General features: G+C 35.1%; 1 protein-coding gene and 1 pseudogene across 1 annotated transcript; both read left to right on the top strand.

Annotated features, from left to right (window-relative positions):
• The first annotated feature begins 2,707 nt into the window (after nucleotides 1–2,707).
• Nucleotides 2,708–4,601, top strand: LOC111471616 (annotated as a pseudogene).
• An 8,405-nt stretch (nucleotides 4,602–13,006) lies between these two features.
• LOC111471617 (subtilisin-like protease SBT5.4) lies at nucleotides 13,007–16,282 on the top strand. Its single transcript, XM_023117318.1, has 10 exons — nucleotides 13,007–13,081; nucleotides 13,183–13,292; nucleotides 13,386–13,483; nucleotides 13,562–13,726; nucleotides 13,968–14,079; nucleotides 14,169–14,721; nucleotides 14,872–15,212; nucleotides 15,290–15,404; nucleotides 15,477–15,815; nucleotides 15,912–16,282. The coding sequence occupies exons 1-10, from the start codon at nucleotides 13,007–13,009 to the stop codon at nucleotides 16,233–16,235; spliced, it is 2,232 nt and encodes a 743-aa protein (XP_022973086.1). The 3' UTR covers nucleotides 16,236–16,282.
• Nucleotides 16,283–18,194: the final 1,912 nt, after the last annotated feature.

Genomic DNA, 18,194 nt, shown 5'->3' on the forward strand with positions numbered 1-18,194 from the left:
GTACACGATGTGTTTCATGTGTCTATGTTGAGGAAATATATTATAGACCTTACGCACGTGATAGACTACCAACCCCTCGAGATCGGGGAAAGCTTAAGTTATCAGGAGAACCCGATTAAAATTCTAGCTCGAAAAGTGAAAGACTTATGTAATAGAAACATAGGTTTCGTCAAAGTATTGTGGCGAAATCACCAAACTGAGGAAGCGACGTAGGAACGAAAAGAGGAAGTAAAAGAAAAATACCCCGAATTGATCTAAGAGATTGAGACTTTTGAGGACGAAAGTTCTTTGTAGGGGTAGATAATGTAACGGATCAGATAAGAAAAAAAAAAAAAAATCCGCGGTCATCGGTGAGATCGAAAACTCCGGCGAACGTCGAAGTTTTTGTTCTCACACGCGTCTAATTTTTTGTAAAAACGTGATAGTTTGAGGAAGAAACCGACGACACTCTGGCGAAGCCAAACCATATGAAATCGACTTTGAAACCTCTAATCTACACCACGGAAATAATCCCAGAGACATTTACTCACACCAGGGATAGATTTCGATGTTGATTACACGTCGTACACCGTTAGAGAAGGAAGACAAAACATCGAGTTTTCGAAATCTCTAAGTTTTGGGAGTCTCTTTTCAAGCCAAAATAATACCATAAATGGGATGAAAGGAAAAGGAGGAAAACAGACATTGGAAATGGCGTTACCGAGGAGAGAGAGAGAAATCTAAAAAATTTCGAATAATTGGGCGAAGAAGTCGAAGTCCGACTCGAGGTCCGGACCCCGCGACCCGAACTGAGTCCAACCCACTCCAGCCCAAACTCGCGACTACAACTCAAAAACCCATGCCTAGGCCCGACTTCGGCTACCACACACGGCCGCTTCTGGTAGCACCACGTGGCAGCATATGGCTCAAAACTCCCCTTGGCTCGTGTGACTTAGTTGGCTCTGGCGGCTGCTAATCCGCTCCAGCGGCTTATTCGGCTCGGGAGTCTTATTTTGACCTGCTCAGCACCGTTCCGACCCTCCCAGACTTGATTTCGATCCCATTTAAGGTAAAATAGATCATTTTAAGGCTGTATTTCACAATTTATGTTGGAAATTAATTGTGTTTGTGAAATAGTAATGAAGGTGTCGAATGATCCAATAGGAACAACCACCAACAGAAGCGTAGGACGTATACGAGGAGCTAGGAGCTTAAGTTTAAATTTTAGGGAGTACTCCGGCTAAGGCCTACCAAGTAAGTGGCTCACCCGTCATAACTTACGCGTTGTATGTTGTATGTTGTATGTTGGCACATGACCGTGGATTCGCACGTGTCATTAAATTGTATGCTAGACAGTTATGCTTAAATACGTAAACTTGTGAAATGTGAATGTACGCTCTTTGGTATGATGTGATGTGTTGTGCTTATGATATTTGTGATATTTCTAGATGATTCTTGTGATGTCCCACCTTGGTTGGGGAGAAGAACAAACCACCATTTATAAGAGCAGGGAAACCTTCTCCTAGTAGATACGTTTTAAAGCCTTGACGGGAGCCCGAAAGGGAAAGCCCAAAGAGAACAATATTTGCTAGCGGTGGATCTAGGCCGTTACAATTCTGGTATGAACGGTACTATAATTTTCAATACATGAAATGCATGACATGTAATATTAGTGGAGACTGTTCCAATAAAGAATCTGCCATACAAATTTGGGACACTATGAACGTCGTTATGCTTATGAAAACTTTGCTCAACGGAATATTGTATGATACTCTTTGGTGGAGATTTAAGATAAAATATAGTATCAACCAATTCTTAAAAAAGAAAAAATAAATTGATTGTATATAAAATACATTTCCTAACTAAATTTATATCATATGAACAGTTATACTTGCTTTCATTAAATTTCCCAAAAACTTGGAATCAAATCACAGAGTTATGGTAAACGAATGAAGATCATACAGCTGAAACAGATCCAAGTTTTTGTCAGCCCGGTGATCAGTTTCGTTACCAGATCCAGACCGTTGATTTTGAAGCAGTTAAAAATAAAGACAAAACTAAAATTAATTTTAAAATTAACATTAATATCCTTAAATAGATAGAAAAAAAATAACAAATTAAAAGCTTGTACATGATCTATCCAGTGTAGATAAGATTTAATAACCATAAACTTTTGGTTAAAAAATACTTAAAAAACATTGAGATGATCAATAAAGTCGGTTTTCGTCTAATATTGACTGTAAGAACATTTTATTTTTATTTTTTTTATAAAGTTTGAAGGTGTTAATGCTATTTTAAAATTACAAAGAAGGATATTAGGATCTCATTCACATGGTTTGGAGGTATCAGCAGTAAATCTTCAAAGAGCGGTCGATTTTCATCACAAATTTCTCGGATCCTTCTTGGGGAGGTTGAAGTTCGATTTTTTTTTTTTATTATTATATTATTATTACTTTAAATTAACAAAAATAGAAAATTTTTTCAGTTACGAGAAGGCAAAAGATGCAATTTTTTACTCATATAAGAACCATATAAATGGGTTTGCAGCCATTCTCGATGAGGAGGAGGCCACCAAGCTTGCAAGCAAATACCAAACTATTTTAATTTTAATATATATTTATATATATTTAAATAATAATTAATAATAATTTATAATAATTTATGAGACAGAGCACCCAGAAGTAGGAGTGTTGCCAAACAAAGCTAGAGAGTTACACACAACTCATTCATGGGAGTTCATGCATCTGGAGAAGAATGGAGAAGAATGGTGTTATTCCCCCTTCTTCTCCTTGGAGGAGGGCTAGATTTGGAAAAGATGTTATTATTGCCCATCTTAACTAAGGTAACATTGGAGGCATTTGATCATGCCATCCACGATGGCGTCGATGTCCTTTCGCTTTCCATCGGCAGTCCACCAGCCGAATACTATGATGATATCATTGCCGTTGGTTCCTTTCATGCACTAAAGAAGGAATCCCGGTTGTGTGCTCTGCCGAAAACTCCAGCCCGACCATGGCGACTGCTTCTAATACTGCTCTGTGAATTTTGACAGTCGGGGCTAGCACTTTGGATCGTGAATTTCAGGCGCCCATTGAACTTGGAGACCGACACTTCAGGGTTTGTTTAAAAATATTTAGTCATGAATTACCTTTTCCATATATATAATAATTGATAGAAAAATATTTAGATATTTGCCTTCCATTATTGATTAACATAACATCATATTTGTCATCGTTTGGTTGAACATAAAATTTGTTCTCGGTGATTAGGGGTCGAGCCTTTCGAGTCCATTAGCGGGAAGAAAGCTATACCCATTGATAACGGGAGCTCAGGTGAAAGTGACGACCGCCTCTCCCCAGGATGCAATTCTCTGCAAGCCGGAAACGTTGGATCATTCTAAAGTGAAAGGGAAGATCTTGGTTTGCTTGAGAGGGGGTTCTTCGAGAATTGACAAAGGAATGCAAGCCCTCCTCGCTGGTGCTGTCGGAATGATTCTATGCAATGATAGGCTTAGTGGATTTGAAATCATCGCCGATCTCCATGTTCTTCCAACTTCCCATATCAATTACAATAACGGCCAAGCTATTTCCTCGTACATCTATTCCACGAAGTAAAAAAATTATAATTTCTTTCTTTCTTTATGAATTTTTGTCAGAATGTTTCTCTGATTGTTGTTTTTTACAGAAATCCGATGGGGCATTTGATCCTGCCGTCGTTTAAAGTTAATACCAAACCTTCTCCGACAATGGCGGCTTTCTCATCCAGAGGATCTAACATGGTTTCACCGGAAATTATCAAGGTTTGGTTATGAATTATGACACTCATTTGAGATTATCAAGAACAGAGCTCATGAGTTTCTAATTCTTTGCAGCTGGACGTGACAGCACCGGGAGTGAACATAATCGCGGCATTCTCCGGCGTCGTGAGCCCAACAGGGGAACCATTCGACAACAGAACAGTTCCATACATAACAATGTCGGGTTCCTCCATGTCCTGTCCCCATGTCTTCGGCATTGTCGGCCTCCTCAAAGCTCTCCACCCCGAATGGAGCCTGCTACCATCAAATCTGCCATAATGACCTCCGCCAGAGTTAGCGACAACACAATGAACCTCATGCTCGATGGCGACTCCCCTATCTTCGCTCCAGCCACCCCGTTCATATATGGGTCAGGGCACATCCTCCCCACTAGCGCCATCGACCCCGGCCTTGTCTACGACCTTTCCCCCAACAATTTACTTGGAATTCATTTGTGCGAGTGGCTACAAGGAGAAGAGCATTCGAGTATTCGCTGATGGAAATTTCAAATTCCCTATTTCTGATTCTATTTTGAACTTTAATTACCCTTCCATTGAACTTGACTGGGAGTGCCACCGTTACTAGAAGGCTGAAGAATGTTGGCAAGCTGGGGGTTTACCGAGTTAGAGTTCGGCAGCCGGAAGGAGTTAAGGTTTCAGTGAAGCCAAGCGTTTTGAAGTTTGAGAAGATTGGAGAGGAGAAGAGGTTTGAATTGATGATGGCCAGAGCTGTGGCGAAGGGTCAAATTTGTTACGGTAAGCTGGTTTGGACCGACTGCAAGCACTTTGTTAGGAGTCTAATTGTGGTTTCTTCTAGCTTTTTATGAACCCATTTTGTTAGGAGGGATTACTAGATTTCAAGTTTTGTTTTTTGTGCTTGAAATCATATTCGTTTTTTTAGATATGAGCTAGTTTCAAGGAATTCTATCTTTTTATTTGAAACATTTCCCTCTTTTTCCTTTTTAGTTTAATCAATTGTTTTAGTTTAACCCATGGTCGAAACAAACAATCTCTTTTCTTTTCATCTGTCTATTTCACTGAACCTCTCTATGGGATGGTGCCCAGATCTTTTGTCTTTCATGTGGATTGAAATTTACTGGACAAGGGATTTTGCTACCTTAGGACCATTATAATTATGGCCACCATTCACCGGGGCTGGCGGCCCGCTCCCTTGTTACCGGGTCATAAACTTCCTTGACTTTCCAGTAGTAGGCGTCAGCCTACATACATGGCCTTAAGACTTTGCGGGTGGTGATTTTTCTGCTACCACCATGTTAGCCCCTTTGAGCTTATTCGTATTTTAATCGAAGAGAGGTCAGTTCGACCAAGAGATGGATACGGGTGATAGAAAAAAAGAGGCAAGTCCCTGATTCAAATTATAGTGTGAGAGGGGTCGAGCTTGGGTCGAGTTTCTATTTCCATGTACGGGGGCAAGAATCTTTCTATAACAACCCAAAATTTTCTACTTAATTATACATATCATAAACATTGAATGGAGAAATATTCATTTAAATCTTAAAAAACATAACCTTTAGATTAATTAGAATTTTTTTTATTTAATTCTTTTCATTCATTACAAAATTGAATTAGACTTGATATATTATTTTGATATGATAGATTATTTCAATATTATCATTAATATGAGTTGCCCGGGACTCGAACTCGGAACTAGTCAGATGGAGTAGATAACTTACTCTTTAAAAAACTAAGTAAAAAAAATCTCTCCAAACCATGGTAAAGATTTATGATACATGTTTAGGGTGTACTCAATGTGTCCGAGCTTGCCCCACAGATGTATTAGAAATGATACCTTGGGGCGGATGAAAAGCTAAGCAAATAGCTTCGGCTCAATGAACAGAAGACTGTGTTGGTTGTAAGAGATGTGAATCTGCCTGTCCAACGGATTTCTTGAGTTTTCGCGTTTATTTATGGCATGAAACAACTCGAAGCATGGGTCTAGCGTATTGATGTGTTCTCAAAAAGCCCCCTTGAATCCATTTGATTTCTTTTTTATCCACAAAAATTCATGTTCGAAAATATAGCCATGGACTTACGTGTTTCAAGAACACCTTTAAAATTGGCACAAAAAAAAAAGATAAATAAAATAAATAAACATTTAAATTAAAAACATCCTATCCTAGTCTAAGTCTAAGAAAATAAATACGACTACCCTATGCATGTGTCATAGTCTCGAGTTACGATGTCGTCGTCAGCCGTAAAGAAATGTCTTGCCTTAACCTAAAATAAAGGTAGAATGTAGCTTGAGTATTTTAAGAAATACTCAAAGTGACCCCAATATTGGGGGTTAAATGCAAAGACATGCAAATGCAATGACGAGACCTATCATATCAGTCTCTATTCTAATGGGAAGATTGAATGTGTCCCATATACTCTACACACAGCCCATACGTGTGAGTATGGGCTCACCAGACAATTTGCACACCGCTGAGCCCCTTTTCTTATCGAGCAAGCCTTCTCTGGTAGCTCAACTTTTGTCGAACACCCATTAGAATTAGTAATTGTCACGGCAACATTATGTAAAATATAATGATACTTCGTCTACCTAATGAATGTATGCATCCGTACCCTCGTGATGGAATAGGGGTATCATTTAATACAATCCCACTAGTGTTCTGTACATTTCATATTGTTTTTTAAATCATTTCACATATCATTCATATTCATGTTATATTGTTTCTCATTCTTCAATTCTCATATCATACATAATTCTAACGGTGTTATATTTCATGCCATTTATCGTGATTTCATGTCATTCATATCATGCAATATACACACAATTTAGGAGACATAACATTTCATCATATATATGTCATACCATAACATATTGTTTCACAATATATCATATCATAAACATGTCAATTTATCACATATCTCGTACCATAACATATTGCATCACAATATATCATATCATAAACATGTCAATTTATCACATATCTCGTACCATGACATATTTCATATCATATGACAAGATATATATATCCGTCATTCACATGTCGTATCATAATCATATCATATCATAAACATTTTGTGGTCATATCGTTCCCTAACTTATCATAGTCTTAACGTTCTTATACCTATCATAGTCATGTCGTTACATGAACGTACCTTAGTCATATCATTACAAGAACATATCTTAACGCTATCGTTCTGATCAACCTATCACACCTGTCCCTTTCTACCCATAACCTAACTGTATTCTTTTATCAATCTCTCATATCCATAGCACTTTGGTATATAACCTAACCTTAACGTTTCATGAACATATCTTACTCCTATCGTTACACTTCGTTTTGTGCATCATTCTCGTATCCTAACTCAAACATATCATTGAACACATCGTATTGTAATTATTATCATACAATTGCATATCGATCCACAAACAATTCACACATATCATAAACATATCGATCCACAAACAATTCACACATATCAATATATGTGACATGTGTAGAACCACGGGGCATGTGTCAACATCAAATATAACCATGTCGATAGTAAGGTCACTTACCTAGTTAGCTTAGGTTATTGTCACGAATATATCCTTAATGAAAGTTCGATTCTTTCTTTTGAAATCCAAGTCAACCTATGTGAGCTCATGACATCAGTTTCAAGTTTGAACTCTATAAAATTATTTCTTTACTTTACATTAGTCCATAGTCCCGAAATGTTATAATATCTATAATGATGTTTTTATTAAAAATCTTATTTTCTATGGTTATTGTTCTATAAAAAAAAGTTACAGAGTTATTTCAAGTCATTATGCGCTTCCCTGTTCTTTTGTATTTACTTTTCTCTCTCTATCTAGTTTAAGTTTTTAATTTCTGTATCTTTCTTTTTTTCTCTCTTTATCTTTATTTACTCTATTGTCTTTTAATTTTGTTCACATGCATTCCAAATTTGTTGTGGATCCCTATTTCCAAATCTTCCCTTATATATGTGTTTCCTTTTCTCTCATCTTGTTAACACTTAAATTCTGTTCACAAATTTTATTAGCCATTTTATTTTTAATCTATTCATTTATCTACTACATAAATTAATTGATCTAATATTACTAATGTGACGTGATCTACTATAATTCATATAAATGATTGACCTTTAGTTTCTAACTTAGAACTAAATAATTATAATGATTTGATGAGATATAACTATAATTAGCTGTGATTTCTAAAAAAAAATAGGACAGAAGAAAATGAAGATTTAATATAACCTTATCAGATCTATCTTCACATAAATCATCTTAGTTAAGTAAATCGGGTAGAGGTCATTTCTCATTTTTTCCTCAAATTAAATCTACCCATGGTGAGTTTTTTTCCTTAAGAGGTGGATCAAGGAGAGATAATTGAGGAAGGGACGAGAGGTTAATAGAGAGAAGTGAAGGAGAGTTGTTTGGTTTTATTTATTTATTTATTATATTTTTTTATTTGTTTATGTTTTTTTTTTTTTTTGTGAGCTGTTACAATTTGGAGCACAATTTTCAATGAACCAAAAAAGTTATTTATTCTAAAACTAGAAGCACGAAAATCGTATATTCATTTTATTTATTCAATAATAAACTCAATTCTGAGTTTGGTTGGGTTTGTTTGAGTTGTTCGGGTCGTTTATTCAATTTATTGTTTTTAATAGAACTAAAATTTTAGTTCAAAATGTTAATTTATTTGTTTCAAACCTTTGTTTAAGATTTACCACTCAACTTAAATATATATTTTAAAAAATTACCTTCAAAATTATTTTAAAGCGCGGTTGGAGAATAAATAATAATAAAATAACTATGAAATTAAATAAAATTAAAATAAAAAATGTATATATAATTGTATGGTGAGCAAATACATGTTTTTTTTACTCGAACCCATGAACCAACCATGTTTATAAAATTTTCATTTATTTAGTTCAACACAAATTAAATAAGTTCATAAATTGTACACGGTTAATTGGGTTGATCAGGTTTTTTTTTTTTTTTTTGGATTATCTAGTTTTTTTTTAACACCCTTGTAACTTTAATTATGTTGAAAATGGATGAAAGAGTCCGTCCACATTCGCTAATTAAGAGGAAGATCATGGGTTTATAAGTAAATAACACTACCTCCATTATGGACAATATCATACCATTGTAGAGGTTTGTGGTTCCTAATTTGGGATAGAGCCACATTGCAATTTCGTTATACTTATAAAAAATTGTCTTTGGTGGAGACAGTTTGTCGATTGGAAAATTGTCTTGGCTCAAAGGAATATTGTATAACACTTGGAAATTAACCTTGGGTGGAGACTGTTCCAATAAAAATGGATCCAAACAAATTTGGACCTATGTTATTCTGGTTTCTTTGATTAATGTCATTTACTTTGTATTAGTAATGTGATTTGCTTGGGGTAAAATAATACCTAAAGTTTTTAATTTTTTTCGATTTAATTTGTGTTCTTGTGTTTTTGAGTATTATTATACGAACTCTAATTTTTTTTTTTTTTTTTTTTGAATTTCAGTACTATATTGTATTATTAGGATCTCATTCACATGAGTTAGAGGTATCAGCCGTAGATCTTTAAAGAGGGGTCGATTTCCATCCCAAATTGCTTGGATCTTTCTTGGAGAGGTTTGAAGTTCAATTTTTTTTTTGTTTGTTATTATTATTCTTATTATTTTGAATTAACAAAAATGGAAAATTTTCAATTCTTAGAAGGCACAACATCAATTTTTTACTCTATAGGAACCATATAAATGGGTTTGCAGCCATTCTAGATGAGGAGGTGGCCACCAAGCTTGCAAGTAAATACCAAACTATTTTATGTTGTTAAATAAAGCCAAAAGAGTTACGCACAACTCATTTATGAGAGGTCGTGCATTTGGAGAGAATGATTTTATTCTCCTTTTTTTTTCCTTAGAGGGAGACTAGATTTGGAAAAGATGTTATTATTGCCCATCTCCCACCCAGGTAAATATATTTTAACTTTTACTTATTCGTATAACTGAATCACATTAACATGAAATATCTAATTTAGAACATAAAGGTTAAGGTTGAATTTGACTGTGGTTTCTATTTGGGTTGTTCAGTTACTAATAAGGTTACTTAAGATGGCATAGTTGGAGGGCATAGTTGGAGGTGTGCCATCGAGGTGGAAAGGAGGCTGCATGGATAAAACCCCTGATATAGTGCCTTGTAACACGTACCATTGTTAATCATAATTTGATATTTAATTATTATTTTTAATTCAGATTAAAGGGTGATTGACTGCATTAATTATGATTAACACAGGAAATTAATCAGAGCAAAGTATTTCAACAAGGGGGTAATCGCTTACTTGAAATCCCAAAATTTAACGGACGAACTCCCATTGATCGTCAACTTCACGTATGGGTTGTATAGAGTATATGGTACATATTCAAGCTGCCCAATTAGAATAAGCATCGTAGGAAGAAAAATAAACTGATAGGTCCTGTCATAGCATTTTGCATGTTCTTGTTGCATAACCTCGAGCTAAGTATTCTAGAAATACTTACTAAGTATTCTAGAAATACTCAAGCCTCGTGCTATTACATTTTTAAATAAAGGCAAGTCACCCATGTGAGACCGACGGCAGCATCGCACATCCTGGGATCGTGGCACATGCATAGGACAGTTGTTTTCCATTCGTAGTATAGGTTAGTATAGGTTGAATTTCATTTGCATTCGTAGAATAGGTTAGTGTAAGTTTAATTCCCTTTGGCATAATTAGTATAGGTTGAATTGTAATCACATTAATAAATCATAGGTTAGTATAGGACATTTAGTTCAGAGTTGTTTTTTTCCTTTCTTTCACTTGTATTAGTTGTTCCTGAGTTAATAAATGACAGATTGATGTTGCATTTATAATAAGAGTTCATTTAAAGTAAATTCAACCTTAAATGTAGAAGCATTAAGATAAATTTCTCATTTAAAATATAGTAACGACCTTATATTGAATAGGAAAATCTTAGGGGGTTACATTTCACATATCGTTTATCATTAATATCATATCGTTTCTCATTCTCCAGTGCTCATATCATACATAATTCTAACGGGGTTATATTTCATGTCATTTATCGTGATTTCATGTCATTCATATCATGGCATATATACACAATTTAGGAGACATAACATTTCATTATATACATATCATAGCATAACATATTGCATCACAATATCTCATATCATAAACATGTCAATTTATCACACATCTCATACCATAACATATTTCATATCATTTTTATATCATATGACAACATGTATATATCTGTCATTTACATGTCGTATCATAACCATATCATATCGTAAACACTTCGTGTACATTTCGTTTCCTAACTTATCATAATCTTAACATTCTTATACCTTTCACAGTCACCTTAGTCATATCAGGAACACATCCTAACGCTATCATTCTATCAATCTACACCTGTCCCTTTCTACTCATAATCTAACCGTATTCTTTTATCAATCTCTCATATCCATAGCACTTCGGTATGTAACTTAACCTTAACATTTCATGAACGTATCTTACTCCTATCGTTACATTTTGTTTTGTGCATCATTCTCATATCCTATCTCAAACACATCATTGAACACATCATATTGTAATTATTATCATACAATTCACATATTATAACATATCATAAACATATCGATCCACAAACAATTCACACATATCAATTCACATATTTACTTTTCTCCCTATATTTAATTTAAGTTTTTAATTTATGAATCTTCCTTTTTTTTCTTTATTTGTATTTACTCTATTGTCTTTTAATTTTGTTCAGACGTCTTCCAAATTTCTAGTAGATCCCGGTTTCCAAATGTTTTGGTATTTCCTTTTCCTTCATTCTGTTGACACTTCAATTCTATTCACAAATTTTGTTAGCCATTTTATTTTTAATTTATTCTATGAAGTGATTTACTATAATTCATATAAATCTAGTTTCTAACCGAGCTAAACAATTGTAATGATTTAATGAGATCTAAGTATTAGCAGATTTAATATATACCTTATCAAATTTATCTTCACTTAACCTGTGTAAGAGGTTATTCTCATTTTTTTTTTCCTCAAATTAAATTTGCCAATATTATTTTTCATTTTTCTTTCTTTTCACCAACTGTGATTTTTTTAGCTTAAGAAATGGGTTGAGGAGAGATAATTGGGGAAGGGATGAGAGATTAGTGGAGAGAATTGGGGAGGTTCGTTTGTTATTTATTTATTGATTTATTATATTTTTTAACTAATTTTTTTTATAATTATTTTTATTGGTTTATTTATGATATTTTTTTGTGTGCTGTTACATTTTTATCTCGGTAGCACAATTTTTAATCAATCGAAAAAGTTATTTATTCTAAAACTCATAGCACGAGAATAATATATTCATTTTATTATATTATAATTACCCTCCATTTTATTTGAAAATATGCTAACATAACAATAAATGGGAGAGTATCTATAATTTACGGGAAATGTGTCTATAATTGTAGCACACGTATTTGTGCATCATGTTAGAATAATTTTTAAACTCAACCCAATTATTCACGTTGTAATTTTTTTTTAACTAAATAAATTAAATAATAAACTCAATTATGGGACTGAGTTGGATTGAGCTAGTTGTTTATTCAATTTATTGTTTTTAATAGAAGTAAAATTTTAATTCGTAAAAGGTCAATTTATTTGTTTCAAACATTTTTTCAAAATTTACAACTCAACCATGTATAATTATGGTGGGTACATATGTCTTTTTATTTTTATAGGAACTCATGAATCAACCATATTTATTAAATTTTCATTTATTTAGTTCAACACAAATTAATTCATAATCTAATCCAAGTTGTACATTCAGATCAGGTTTTTTTTTTTTTTGGATTATGAGTTTCTATTAACCAACCTTAAATATGTTAAAATTTATGAAAGAGTAATTCCATCAATATCTATATATTCAGTCAATTTTCTTTTTCTATTTTTGAAAAAGGAGGACAAATCCCATATCTATTTAATATTTAAAATTAGAAAATAAGTTGGGATGATATCCCAAATTTTTCTCCGTATATAACAAAAACCTTTCTTTATAAATAGGAGCAGTGACAAATTTTTTTATAAACCGAAGCAGTGATAAATTTAGTGATAAATTTTTTTATAAACGGAACATTCTTTTATAAACGGAAGCAGTGACAATTAAGTAACTTATAGAGAGGGACAATTAAGTTTATAGGGAGTGAAAAATAGAGAGATGAACTTTACTAATTTCATCCTTATTTTATTCTGGTTTTTTCGGTTAATATCACCTGTCATTGCTGTAAAGAAGGTAATGCCTTTTTTGATTCGACGCTGTGTTCTTCTTATGTTTATTCTTAAGTTTACAAAGTATTATTATACGAACCCTAATTTTATTTTTTTGGGTTTCAGTCCTATATTGTGTTATTAGGATCTCACTCACATGGGTTAGAGGTATCAACAATAGATCTTCAAAGAGTGGTTGATTCCCATCACAAATTGCTCGGATCCTTCTTGGGGAGGTTTGAAGTTTGATTTTTTTTTTTTTTTATATATATTTGAAAATATTGCTATCATTATGTTATTTTGAATTAATAAAAATTGAAAATTTTCAGTTCTGAAAAGGCAAAAGATGCCATTTTTTACTCGTATAAGAACCATATAAATGGGTTTGCAGCCATTCTAGATGAGGAAGAGGCCACCAAGTTTGCAAGTAAATACTAAACTATTTTAACTTTAATATATAAACATAATAATTAATAATAATTAATAATAATAATTTATGAGACAGAGCACCCAGAAGTAGCAGCAGTGTTGCCAAACAAAGCCAAAGAGTTGCACACAACTCATTCATGGGAGTTCATGCATTTGGAGAAGAATGGTTTTATTCTCCCTTTTTCTCCTTGGAGGAAGGCTAGATTTGGAAAAGATGTTATTATTGCCAATCTCGACACCGGTAAATATATATTATCTTTTACTTATTCATCATATAACTCGATCGCATTAACATGAAATATCTAATTTAGATCATAAAGGTTGAGTTCGATTGTGGATTTTCATCTGGTTGTTCCTGTTATTGACCATTTACCTAAATTAGATCATAACGATTAGTTAAGATTGTGAATTTTATGTGGGTTATTTGGGTAAATTAAAAAGTTAGGTAAATTAAATATTTTTTTTGTTAAAAAAAAAAAAAGGTGTATGGCCCGAGTCCAAGAGTTTTGGAGAACAGGGCATAGTAGGAGGTGTGCCATCGAGATGGAAAGGAGGTTGCACGGATAAAACTCCTGATGCAGTGCCTTGTAACAGGTGTCATTGTTAATCATAATTTGATATTTTATTATTATTTTTAATTCAGATTAAAGGTGATTAACAACATTAATTATGATTGACACTAGGAAATTAATCGGAGCAAAGTATTTCAATCAGGGGGTAATCGCGTACTTGAAATCCCAAAATTTAACAGATGAACTCCCATTGATCGTCAACTCCACGCGCGATTACGTAGGTCATGGATCCCACACGCTATCGACAGCCGGCGGAAACTATGTCTCTGGCGTCAGCGTATTTGGGTCCGGTATCGGAACTGCCAAGGGCGGCTCTCCCAAGGCCCGCGTCGCTGCCTATAAGGTATGCTGGCCGTTCCACAACAGTGGCGGTTGCTACGACGCCGACATTTTTGACGGAATTGATCAAGCCATCTACGACGGCGTCGATGTCCTTTCGCTTTCCATCGGCAGTCCACCAGCCGAATACTATGATGATACCATCGCCATTGCTTCCTTTCATGCACTGAAGAAAGGAATCCCCGTGGTGTGCTCTGCCGGCAACTCTGGCCCGAGCATGGCGACTGCTACTAATATTGCTCCGTGGATTTTGACGGTTGGGGCTAGCACTTTGGACCGTGAATTTCAAGCCCCCATTGAGCTTGGAAACGGGCAACGCTTTTGGGTTTGTTTAAGAATATTTAGTCATGAATTATAATTTCACATATATATTATATTTTATTTTTATAAGCAAATATCCCTTCCATTACTGCTTAACCTATGTATCATATTTGTCCTCGTTTGGTTGAACATAAAATTTGTTCCTGGTGATTAGGGGTCGAGCCTTTCGAGACCATTAGCAGGGAGAAAGCTATACCCATTGATAACTGGAGCTCAGGCGAAAGCAACGACCGCCTCTGCCGACGACGCCATGCTCTGCAAGCCGAAAACTTTGGATCGTTCTAAAGTGAATGGGAAGATCTTGGTTTGCTTGACAGGGGGCTCTTCGAGAATTGACAAAGGAATGCAAGCCGTCCTCGCAGGTGCTGTTGGAATGATTCTCTGCAACGATAGGTTTAGTGGATTTAAAATCATCGCCGATCTCCATGTTCTTCCAGCTTCTCATATCAGTTACAATGACGGTCAAGCTGTTTCCTCGTACATCAATTCTAGGAAGTAAACAAATTACAATTAATTTACTTCTCTATGAATCTTTGTCGGAATGTTTCTCTGATTGTTGTTGTTTTTGACAGAAATCCAATGGGATATTTGATCCCACCGTCGTCCAAAGTTAATACCAAACCTTCTCCGATCATGGCGGCTTTCTCATCCAGAGGACCCAACATGATTTCTCCGGAAATTATCAAGGTTTGGTTATGAATTACGACACCCATTTGAGATTATCAAGAACAGAGCTCATGAGTTTCTAATTCTTTGCAGCCGGATGTGACAGCGCCGGGAGTGAACATAATCGCGGCATTCTCTGGCGCCGTGAGCCCAACAGGGGAGCCATTCGACAACAGAACAGTTCCATACATAACAATGTCAGGGACTTCCATGTCCTGTCCCCATGTCTCCGGCATTGTCGGCCTCCTCAAAGCTCTCCACCCCGAATGGAGCCCCGCCGCCATCAAATCCGCCATAATGACCTCCGCCACAATTAGCGACAACACAATGAACCTCATGCTCGACGGCGGCTCCCCTATCTTCGCTCCAGCCACCCCCTTCATATATGGGTCAGGGCACATCCACCCCACTGGCGCCATCGACCCCGGCCTCGTCTACGACCTCTCCCCCAACGATTACTTAGAATTCCTCTGCGCCAGCGGCTACAAGGAGAAGAACATTCGAGTATTCGCCGATGAAAATTTCAAGTGCCCTGTTTCTGGTTCTATTTTAAACTTTAATTACCCTTCCATTGGGGTTCAGAACTTGACTGGGAGTGTCACCGTTACTAGAAGGTTGAAGAATGTTGGCAGGCCGGGGGTTTATAGAGTCAGAGTTCGACGGCCAGAAGGAGTTAAGGTTTCAGTGAAGCCAAGAGTTCTGAAGTTTTGGAAGATTGGAGAGGAGAAGAGGTTTGAATTGACGATGACCGGAGCTGTGGCGGAGGGTCAAATTGGTTATGGTACGCTAATTTGGACCGACGGCAAGCACTTTGTTAAGAGTCCAATTGTGGTTTCTTCTGGCTTTTTCTGAACCCATTTAGTTAGGAGGGGTTACTAGATTTCAAGTTTTGATTTCTGTTGTTGAAATCATATAGGTTTTTTTTTTTTTTTCATGATATGAACTAGTTCTTAGGAATTTTTTCTTTTTGTTTGAAACGTTTCCCCCTTTTTCCTTTTTAGTTTAATCAAATGTTTTAGTTTAACCCATTGTTTAAACGGTCATAAAACATAACCTTCAGCTACTTAATTTAAGGTTGCTACTGTATGCATATCATAAACTAATACCATAAACTAATACTTAATTTAAACTGTCATAAAACATAACCTTCAGCTAAAAACACAGCTATGGACTTACGTGTTTTGAACGATAAATAAAATAAATAAACGTTTAAATTAAAAACATCCTATCCTAGTCTAAGTCTAAGAAAATAAATACGACTACCTTATGCATGTGCCATAGTCTCAAGTTGCGATGCTGTCGGGAATGCCTTACCTTAACCTGAAATAAAAGTAGCAAGTGACTTGAGTATTTTAAGAACATGTGAATGCAATGACGACTACCTACGACACTATTCTAATGGGAAGCTTAAATTTGTATCATATACTCTACACACAGTCCATATGTGCGAGTATGGGCTCACCAGACAGTTCGCACACTGTTGAACCCCTTTTCTTATTGGGCGAGCCTTCTCTGGTAGCTTAACTTTTGTTAGATATCCATTAGAATTAGTAACCGTCACGGCAACATTATGTAAAACATAACGATACTTCGCCTGCCTAATGGATGTACGCATTCGTACCCTCGTGATGGTATAGGGGTATCCCCCATGCATGAGCACACATAATGCATGAGGTCCCAACATTTTTTTGTTTTCATTATCATTTAATACAACCCCGCTAGTGTTCTGTACATATCATATCGTTTTTCATCATTTCACGTATCGTTCATCATTCATTTCATATAATTTCTCATTTTTCGGTTCTCATATCATACATAATTCTAACAGGGATATATTTCATGGCATTTATCGTGATTTCATGTCATTCATATCATGCAATATACATATAATATAGGAGACATAACATTTCATGATATGGAATCAAATCCAGGGAAAGTATGAAACGGATTACCTTGATGATCAAGATCAAGAGTAAATAAAACTTGTTTCTAAACTTGTGATTTGAATCACTCCACAAGAGGTTTGATCAATACCACTTGAATGACTCTAGCATGCAAGTTCTAAACACAAGAATTTGCCAAGAAAATCTTAGCTCTCAACAAAGCTAAAAGAATAGAAATTATATTTTTTTTCTTAATTCCAAAATGTGATGTCTCTAATCAAAGAAAAGAAAGTAGCGTTTACAACCTTAACCTTGTGTCCTATATGAAAAACAAACAATTATTCAAATTATAATTAAATAGTGCAATAAATGAAATGTGCTTATTAGTCATCTTTGGACTAGTTCCATACATTTAGAGTTCATTAAATGCAACTTAAAGTGCATTTAATGCATCTCTTTCTTGAAACACAACTTTGCACAACATATAATGGAGGTCTCCAACGTCTTCTAGAAGATGAGCTCACCATAGCTTGAATACAAAGTGTACAAGGTTTGTTGTAACTTCTTGGCTCTCGTCCTTGTAATTGGACCTTGAGGTATGAAAATTCCTTGTTCGTGGTTCATATCATTCTCCCCTTCTTGAGAAGGATTCGTCCTCGAATCCCAGCCATCACCTACATCAAAAGGACTCAAATCAACAACATTAAAAGTTGCACTAACACCATACTTACCTGATATCAATTTTATAAGCATTGTCGTTGATATGCTCAAGCATAAAATAGTCTATCTCGTCGTGGTAAAAGCTTAGATCTTCTTTGAGTAGGAAATCTTTCTTTTCAGAAATGCACCTAAACTCAATCTCCTGGCTTGAAGACGACAATCTTGTGTCCTTTATTAATTCGGGTGGCAACTTTAGAATTTTGCTTCT

The sequence above is a fragment of the Cucurbita maxima genome, unplaced genomic scaffold, assembly GCF_002738345.1.
Source record: "Cucurbita maxima cultivar Rimu unplaced genomic scaffold, Cmax_1.0 Cma_Scf00054, whole genome shotgun sequence".
NCBI lineage: Eukaryota > Viridiplantae > Streptophyta > Magnoliopsida > Cucurbitales > Cucurbitaceae > Cucurbita > Cucurbita maxima.

Coding starts and splice junctions, on each gene's coding strand:
- LOC111471617 (XM_023117318.1), top strand. CDS start 13,007: ATGAACTTTACTAATTTCATCCTTATTTTATTCTGGTTTTTTCGGTTA. Junction 14,080..14,168: donor GATGCAGTGCCTTGTAACAG/GTGTCATTGTTA, acceptor GATTGACACTAG/GAAATTAATCGGAGCAAAGT. Junction 14,722..14,871: donor GAAACGGGCAACGCTTTTGG/GTTTGTTTAAGA, acceptor CCTGGTGATTAG/GGGTCGAGCCTTTCGAGACC.